The following is an 8,918-nucleotide window of genomic DNA, read 5'->3' as shown; positions in this document are numbered from 1 at the left end:
GGGCAAACGCACCCTATCGCGCCCAGCCTGTCCCCACAGGAGAGGGGCTGCAGCCCTCGGATCATTTTTGTGGCCTCCTCTGGCTCCGCTCCAACAGGTCCCTGTCTGTCCTGTGCTGGGGGCCCCCAAGCTGGATGCAGGGCTCCAGGGGGGTCTCACTGAAGTGGTGAAACCTCCAGCAATACCTGCTGAGGGGTGGTGGGCACACATTTTTGCCAGGCTGTGGCTTCCTGCACCATCAGGCACCCAAACATGTCCAAAAAGGGGGGTCAGTGGGAAGGACCTGTTGCTCCCAGTGGTGCCAGAGTCTCAGCCATCAAACAGCACACTGGGAAGTTCACATCTGGGTCCACCTGGGGTAGTCCCAGGGCTTTGCTGGGCGGGTGCTGGGGTATTTCAGCACAGTAATAGGTGCTCAGTGACTTCAGGTGGCCCCTCCTGTGGCTTCTGATTTCCCTGGATTTTGCCCCAGCAAAGCCCACGGCAGGTTACCTTTATCAAGGTGTACATCAGCGTGTGCAGCAAGGGGATGATGTAATGTCTGAAGTCACCTCGCTCCGCCTGCGGGACCAAAAGGCACAGTCAGCATGGGCAGCACCTGGCAGGGTGCTGGGACAGGCAGTGGCGGAGACCAGAGCCAGGAAAGCCACTGCAGCCCCTGGGATGTGCTGGGTCCCAGCTGCTCAGCAGCTCAGGCACACAGGGAGAGCATGGGAACTTGCCCTGGCTCAGAGGTGATGCTTCCCAGGTCAAGGTGGGGTTTGGGGTCCCTCCACAGGCCACCAGGGAGGGCAGGATGCCCCTGGGGCAGACAGGTCCTGCCAGGTGGGCATCCCATGCAAGCCCAGCCTTGGGGAAGTGTAGGGGGGGACACCACTACCAGTGGCCACCACTGCATTGCAGGGCTGGAGATTGTTGTAGGGATGAGAAGGCTCTGGGAGCTGCTGTGGGAGCGTGGTTTGCACACCGAGGGCAGTGCAGTCATGGGGGAGAGAGCCAGCAAACGTATCTAACTGAACTCTTTAAGGATCCCCTTTCTGTTGCAAAAATTCATGTGAAAATAGAAAACCACTGGGATCCCTCTGGAAAAAGCCTGTTTTACATTTGGTGGGTGTGGGACCAGAGTGGACAGGGAGGAGAAATGCTCTTGCATCCCCATCCTGGCCCATGGGAAGCCAGACAGATGCTCAAGCCGACACAGCCCTGGCCCCTCCCTGCAGCTCCAGCAATGGGAATGCCCCTAGATAAACCTGGGAAAGATATTTTCATCCCAAAGATATTTCCAGCGCTCTTCTTCAGGGCTGCTGTGCTGGTGGATCTGAGTTAAATGGAACTGATGGCAGCAAAGCTTTAGAAATTAGCAATAAAATGAGTAATACTGAATTCCTGAGACGAGCCAATATTTGCCCAGAGTCCTGGAGGAAGTCAAGCATGAAATTGCTAAATTATGATCTGTGGTTGGTACTGACTGCTCAGAGCTGCTGCAGTACCAAAGGAATAAAAAAAAAAAAAAAAAAAGAAAAAAAGTGACACTGATTTCCAGGAAGAGCTTCAGGGATATTAAGGGAATTACAGACCAGGAGGCCTGATGTCCCTCCTGGGCAAAGAAAGATTAGTCGAGTGCTAATAGGTATAATGGGAGGGACCGACATGGCTTTTGCAGAGGTAAGCAGAGCTCAAGCCCTCTGCGGGAATCCCTGCATCCGTAGCCAAGGGTGATGTGGGCGTTCCTGCCCATCTGGATTTGCAAAAGCCACTTGATAAGATCCCTCCCCAAGGCACTGACAGACGCTAAGCTGCCATAGCATGGGACAGACATCCTGCAAATAGCCTGGGAGCTGCCCAAAAGGCAGGAAAGAAAGATGAGGAGCAACCCTTCCATGTTCACAGCGCTGCCATGTGTGCGCAGGCGTCTGTGCTGGGCTGACGTGGCCCGAGGGTCTGATACCCAGCTGTAGATGGAGAGAGGTGATGGCCCCCACAGAGGGTGCTTGGCACCCCGGGGCTGAGCAGCAACTGGCCAGAGGCACTGGAGCTGAGTGATGCCGAGCAAGGCAGCTCCATCCTTCCAGCTTGGAAGGAGAAATTGCAAAGATGCAGAGAAAATGGTACGGGGAGGTTTTCTGCACAAAGGACGACTAGCAGGGGTCATCACCAGGGTGGGGAGGAGGAGGTGGAGGGCGCACATGGACTTTTCCTCCCTGCACCAGAATGAGAGGGTGCTGGGTAAAATGAGGCAGGCTTGTAAGAAAGAAAAGGTGCTTTTTCCACACGACATCTCATCAAACCACAAGGTCGTGCCAGGATGCTGCAGGTGCTAAATGTTACACAAGAGCCAAAAAATGACAAGCAAATCAATGAAACAAAAAAAAGCCATCACAAGATTTCCATCAGATGCTCTCAGGACAGGACACCGGGTTAGATGTTTCTACTCTGACACCCTCTGGGGAGGAAATGAGTGACATGGAGGAGGAATTTCCACACTACCTATGACTACAGCTGGCTGGGGTGGGATGAGGGAGATTTGGGGGTGGTCACGCTGTGCTTTTTGCAGCTGCCTTTGGCTGCTGCAGCAACGAGGAGCCTGGGGAGGTTCCCTGCTCTGCCCATGGCTTGCTGTCACTTTTGGGCCAAACCCCAGTCCCTGCAGCCATCAGCTGGGGACAAGCTACAGCTGTGCCCTGGTGTCCCACAGAGTTTTCCACTCTTTGCTATGAGCCACAGCCCCCAGCTAGGCTCGAGGCCCCTAAAACCACATTGGCCAGCTCAAGCCTGGAGTGCCACGGGTGGGAGACAGAGCCCTGCAGGTGAAGTCCCCATCGCTCTGCTCCCCTGGGCCCCACAGCAGGGCACAGACCACAGCGGGGCCAAGCCCCGTGCTCAGGGGATGTCTCTTTGGCAGCACTCACCCTTTCCAGCTCCTTCACCAGGATCCTGACCAGGATGGGGCTGTTACTGGGGTTCTGGTCGATTTTTTTATGCAGGGTCCATCGCAGCATCCCTGAGAAGTGAAAGCCAAGAGAGATCAGGTTGCAGAGCAGAACAGTGATGGGTCAGGAACAGTGTTTGACAGAGGAATCAGCAAACCTGGGCACTGATGCTGCAAAAATCACCCACTGGGATGCTACACTGACACCACTGTCAGAGCTAAACTGGGCTTCTTTGCCCTCTGCTTCCACCAGTGACCCTCTGCAAGGGACAAGTCATGCTGCTGCCCTGATTCCAGACGCAGCATTGACATATCACACCTTTAACACTGGGAGAACTTTGGGAAAAGGCCCCGGAGATCTTAAGACTGGGGGACTGGAGAAAAGCAAGGCAGGGCAATGGACATGACGTTTGTCTCCTGTTCCCTCCATCGCTCCATTGCCTGCTTTCACCACCTGCCCCCAGGAATTTGGGCTCCTGCTGGTCCCAGCACACAGCACCTGAACGCTGGCTGCAACAGCTCACACTCTGAGCAAGGACTGCAAAGCAGCTCAGTCCTGGAGATGTCAAGGCTCACCCCAGACAAAATCAAATCTGATTAACTGTAAAATATTCTGTGTGCTCCAAGTAGAATCAATTTTTCAAAATCAATTAAGTTTCCTAAGGCTCTTACAGGCCAGTTGCTGGGTCAACTAGAGTTTTATTCCCCAAAACCATAACACAGGGATTTCAGCTGACTCTTCAGGGACAGGGTTTAGTGGTGGGATGGCAGGGTTAGGGGAACAGTTGGGCTTGATGATCTTAAAGGGCTTTTCCAACCCAAATGATTCTATGATTCTATGATTTAGAGAGGGGCAGAGCGTGGCAAAGCGATACCCCCACCGGAGGCATGGGGAGACTCCAGTTCAGAGGTGTCAAGTGAGTTGGATGGGGCTGTGGGGTGTCGGTGTCAGAGCTGGGAACAGCATCATAGACTCGGGCATTTGCTGTCCCACCTCAATGCTGGACCCCCTGCGTGGGTGAAGGGTGTAGTGGATGTAACAGCCACCTCAGGGAGGGATGAAAGCTGCTGAGGTTGGTGCACAGCAGCCACCAGGAGCTTGCCAAAGACTGAGCACCTCTGAGAGCAGGTTAGGAAAGGCAGAGCAGTGCCAGGGAGCTGAGGCCACCCTGTGTCCCCCCACCCAGGCGCTGTCTGAGAGAGGGGAGCTGTGGGGGGGTTTGGGGCCAAGCAATGCCCCCGAGAGGCAGCGCTGGGGGAGGTGAGCACTGACCCCTGGAGCCGTGCCCGGGGTCTGCCTTACCTCGATCGCACTGGCAGGTAGGGTGATGCCCGTCCAGCTCTCGCAGCAGCGTGCGAACGCGGCGCAGGATGTCCGACTCCACCTCTGTGGGGATGAAGAGGACGTGAGCAGCTGGGCCAGCACCCCTGGGAGACCAGCACCCAGGGACAAGCCGCCCCACAAATGCCACCCCACCAACTGGTGGCCCTGGAGCCAGACTGGAGAGCAAAGTGCTGCTGCAGGGATGTGGTGGTAGGGAAGCTCTGCAGAGGACTTCTTATGCACAAGCTTTGAAGAGCCCCCCCTTTCCCCTTGTTTAAAAAAAAAATTCACACATTAAATATAGAAGCTAACAAATTAAACCACAGCTTTGCACCATGAAAGAGCACAAACACCTCTGCATTTTGGCACTGCATGGATTCGGCCTCAACCTTATATCCATCACAAGGAACACTCCTGCAACAAGGTCTGCTGCCCGCACCAGCACCTCACCCCTCGTGGAAAACCCAGGCAGAGCCACCAGCCTGGGCATCTCGCCCCCTGCCTTCCTCCTGAGACCCCTCACAGCCTCCCCCTGATGTGCAACCACCCACCTGCGGGCCCCGAGCACCTTCTGCTCCCCCAGGCAGGGGCCCAAGGTTAGTGCTTCTGCCTGGTAACCACCACAAGCACCGCGTGTACATGTCAAAACCGAACTGCATCCTGCTCTCGGCCAAAAATAAACCTGACAACCGCAGACCCAGTTTGGGGTATGACTCGTACGTGGGGTGAGGGCTTGTGGTCACGAGTGAGCTCGCATGGCAGCGGGCTGGACATGCATGCTGACACATCGCAGATGTAAAATAAAAGTCAACCTTGAAAGCAAGCAGGGTATCAGCTGGGAAAGCTGCAAGGTCCCTTTACTCCACCATGGCCTGTCTTTGTGTCCCTTCTTACAATGGCCTCTTTCTCTATTGGCAAAACTATGCTTGTTCCTTTGTAATAAAAAAAAAGCATTACATGAAGTTGGGTTTCATTAGGTGATGTTCTCCTTTTGCAGGAATTTGTGGGAGCAGCCAGAACATGGCTTGATCCAGGGGAAGATCTCAGATGTTTGTGGTAACTGTATCCCAGGGCCCTTTCCTGGGGCAGGATCACGCCTCCGTCCTCACCGTTGGGGTCCAGATCATTGCCGGCAGTGGCTGAGCAGGTCTTGCCTCCATGGCAGGGATGTCAGCAAGGAGCAATTTATCCAGGTCCTAAGGGAACTCCAGACATGTACTGCCCAATCTGAGTTTTCTCATCTACACGGGATTGCCTTTGAGGATCGGTGCCATTCCCACCACATTTCCTGCCCAGTTTTGCTCCTCAATTTGCTCATTCCCTCCACACCCTCTCCATCTTCCCTAACATCAGAGAGGTGGCAGAAGGACAGCGGTGAGCACTCATCTTTACCTACAAGAACCAGAGGAAGCAGCCAGGGTGACAGTACTTAAGAGCTGTGCTCAAGGACTACGGCCCCCAAACATCCTTCATTGGTTCTGGAAGCAGATAAAGCCAACTGGGCTGGCTCGAGTCGGCGGAACGGGCAGTGCTTTGGGCTTGGCAAGGAATGGTGACTGGGGGAGGTGGGCTGGGAGCTGGCTGGCTGAGAGCTACAGGGAGGGAAATGGGAAAATACAGGCCCTCTTTTAGGCCTCCTACAGGATTTTACAGCTCAGCTGGAGGGTCAGACAAACAGGGCCACCTCCAGCGAGCGCGCCTGTGTGCTGAGGACCATCAAGCCATGATCATGCAGGAGATGGGGCAGCTTTGAGTTTCTGCCCCCTCATCCCATGCAGACCTCTGGACCATCTTGGGATGGGTTTGAAGCAAAGAATAGATGATTTTTTGCTCTTCTACTGTGTCTTTTAGAGAGTGCGTGGGCCCAGGGTTATCATGCAGGGTTGTTCGGCCTGGAGAAGAGAAGCAGCTGGGGAGCCCTCAGCACAAGAAGGACATGGACCTGTTGGAATGAGTCCAGAGTAGAGCCACAAAAATTATCTGAGGGCTGGAGCCCCTCTCCTGTGAGGCTGAGACAGTTGGGGTTGTTCAGCCTGGAGAAGAGAAGGCTCCCGGGAGACCTTAGAGCGGCTGTTCAGTGCTTAAAGGGGGCCCATAGGAAAGATGGGGACAATCTTTTTAGCAGGGACAGTTGTAACAGGACACGGGGTGATGGTTTTAAAATAAAACAGGGTAGGTTTAGATTTGTTACAATGAGGGTGGTGAGACACTGGCACAGGTTGCCCAGAGAGGTGTTGGAGGCCCCACCCCTGGGAACATTCCAAGCCAGGTTGGACAGGGCTGTGAGCAACCTGATCTGGCTGAAGGTGTCCCTGCTCCCTGCAGGGGGGTGGACTGGATGGCCTCTGAAGGTCCCTTCCAACCCAAACCATTCTCTGATTCTATGATTCCATGCAGGGGAGTGGACATGGCACCTCAGAGTCTCCACCGTTCCCACTGGCGATGCCCAGCAGAGAGCAGGAGCACTTTGGCCCTCATGGCATCCTTGCTGCTTCTTTGTCACCTGCTTGCAGGGCATGCAGCATGGCCAGACACCTGACAAGCCACTCTTCCCCTCTCCAAGCCCAAGACTGCAGTGCTGTGGGTCCAGTGAGATGGCGACCAGGGCATAGGGGCAGCAGACATGAGCCCCGCATAAACGACAACTGGGAAATGCAGAATTTGAAGTTTTGGGGATGGCCTATTCCTGAGTGCACCCCAATAGCTGAAATAGTTCCTTATCTACTGACCCCAGGGAAGCACATCCGCTTAGGGATGCTTGTATGGAGGATTCAGTCAGTTCAGGCTTCTTCTGCAGAGGCTTAAGCCAAAGTGATGTCAGACACCAGCCACATGCATGGGTCCACAATTATTCACACGTGCCGGCAACGTTGTGTGTGCGTACATGGCAAGCCCTGCCTCTGCCAGCACAGTTCACGCCATTGTACCCACACGGGGAGAAACTCCAGTACAAAAATGTCCTTTGAAATGGGATTTTTCTCATCTTGGAAGTGTCATTTGGGGAAATGTCAAAACCTGGTTTGGAAATTCATGGTTTTTCTCCTTTTTGTTTTCTCTCCAGTGATTTTGTAAAGCTCCTCGATTTCACTACCACGTTCGGGTTTTGCACTAGGAAATTATGTAATAATGGACTATTTGAAATTTCCTATTCTTTTTGTTTGTGTATGTTTTTAATCACCAGGGGACGTTTTTCCTGAGCACAGATATAAATACCGTCCCCTTTTTCTAAATCAAAGTGTCTACAGCCATGATAACGCTGAGGTTTCTTCGTGGGGAGCAGAGCATCAAAGCGTTCATTCCAACACAAACAAGAGGCACTTTGATCTAAAAACAGGCTCAACCAAGCAGCAACAAACAGTAGTGGCTTAGAAATGAAATAAAACATTTCAGTGTTGATATCCTGACCTCGGGGTACCAGGAGGCCGCCACCACCTTGTGAAACAGTGTGAAGATAAAACACAGATGGGGAAAAATATGGACACAAAAAACATGATAGAACCTAAAACTGCTTTCAATCTCTAATGTGAATGGTTGCCAGACCTGGTGCTTCTGACGCGCCCCTCTACAGCAAATCTTTTTGCTGCCCTGCAGTTGCTTCATGCAGCTTCCTGTCTACCCAGCAGGGCCTGGGGCTCTTGCAGAGAGCAAGGTCTGCCCAGCGGCAATGAATCCTCCTTAGATATCCGCATATTTTATCAGAAGGCAATCAAGGCACAAGGCGGCAGATGAGGTGGGGCCGTTCGGTTGGGACCCCCCGGCATGCCAGGGCGCTCAGCATCACCCACCTGTGCTCTCCATGGCCAGGCTGAGGCTGCAGCACGGGGTGGGCACAGCAGCCACTGGGGGTCTGCAGTGACAGGGCAAGTGCACAGCTGCTCCTCACTCCACACGGGCATGGCCTTGGGTCCTGTTTCTTGCCTGCAAAAAATAAGGGACACTCAGCTCAGGCTGGTGGTGGAGATCAGGATCAGCCTGAGCCCCAGGGGGAAGCACAAAGCCACCGGGACACTGCGGGCATGGGAGCCCAGCATGGAGGATGCCCAGCAGGGAGGCAGAACCCTAAGGGTGAGCTCAGCGTGTCTCAGGGGTTGTGTTTTGCCAGAGAAAGCTTCAGCTCGAAGCTGAACTCATCTGAACAGCAAGGAGGCCCCCAGGGATGAGCATCAGCATCACCAAGCAGGGCAGGGTTGGGAAGCTCATCCTCCCTGGGGTTTAAGACGAAATATTCAGATTAAGTCAAACTGAGTCTGAAAAGCAAAATCCAACCAGAAAAGGAAGAAAAAAAAGCCCAAATTTTCATGAGGTTTCTGTGCTTGTTGTACCATTCTGCTGCCATCCTGATCCAGCATCCCAGAGAAACAAACCCCACGGAAAGCTTGGGAGCCAGTTACACTGCAGAGGGAAGCCAGCCTGGAGCCAGGCGGCTTCCCTTGCCCTCCAGCATTGTTCTTTCCAAAGAAAGAGGAAAAAAAATAATCCCAGGAGCTGAGGAGGAAGGAAGGGAGATTTGCCTGTGACATGACCACAGGCGGGCTGGGGAGCTGGCACGGGGCAGCCACGGGGGAGCAGAGGAGATACCGGCATCTCCTACGTGAAATACCACCACTGGGACGCTCAGCTGTAGCCACCCACCCCACAGCTGGGTTTCTCCTGGCCTGCCGCTCC

The 8,918-nt window shown here is 54.0% G+C and overlaps 1 protein-coding gene across 1 annotated transcript in view; it reads right to left on the bottom strand.

The window, feature by feature from the left end:
* The window catches only part of PIK3R6 (phosphoinositide-3-kinase regulatory subunit 6), a 31,802-nt gene that overhangs the window by 19,008 nt on the left and 3,876 nt on the right, over nt 1–8,918 (bottom strand). Inside the window, exons 2-5 of the mRNA XM_035902637.1 lie at nt 8,039–8,171; nt 4,233–4,316; nt 2,910–3,001; nt 493–561 (exon numbers count right to left, since the gene is read on the bottom strand). Of these exons, the coding sequence (XP_035758530.1) occupies nt 493–561; nt 2,910–3,001; nt 4,233–4,316; nt 8,039–8,051 (258 nt within the window). The 5' untranslated portion in view covers nt 8,052–8,171. The remainder of the gene's footprint in view (nt 1–492; nt 562–2,909; nt 3,002–4,232; nt 4,317–8,038; nt 8,172–8,918) is intronic.

The sequence above is a fragment of the Egretta garzetta genome, unplaced genomic scaffold (genome assembly GCF_000687185.1).
Source record: "Egretta garzetta isolate BGI_Z169 unplaced genomic scaffold, ASM68718v1 scaffold589, whole genome shotgun sequence".
Taxonomy (NCBI): Eukaryota; Metazoa; Chordata; class Aves; order Pelecaniformes; family Ardeidae; genus Egretta; species Egretta garzetta.
The sequence above is the reverse complement of the archived record's forward strand: the minus strand, read 5'-3'. Positions and strand labels throughout refer to the sequence as shown.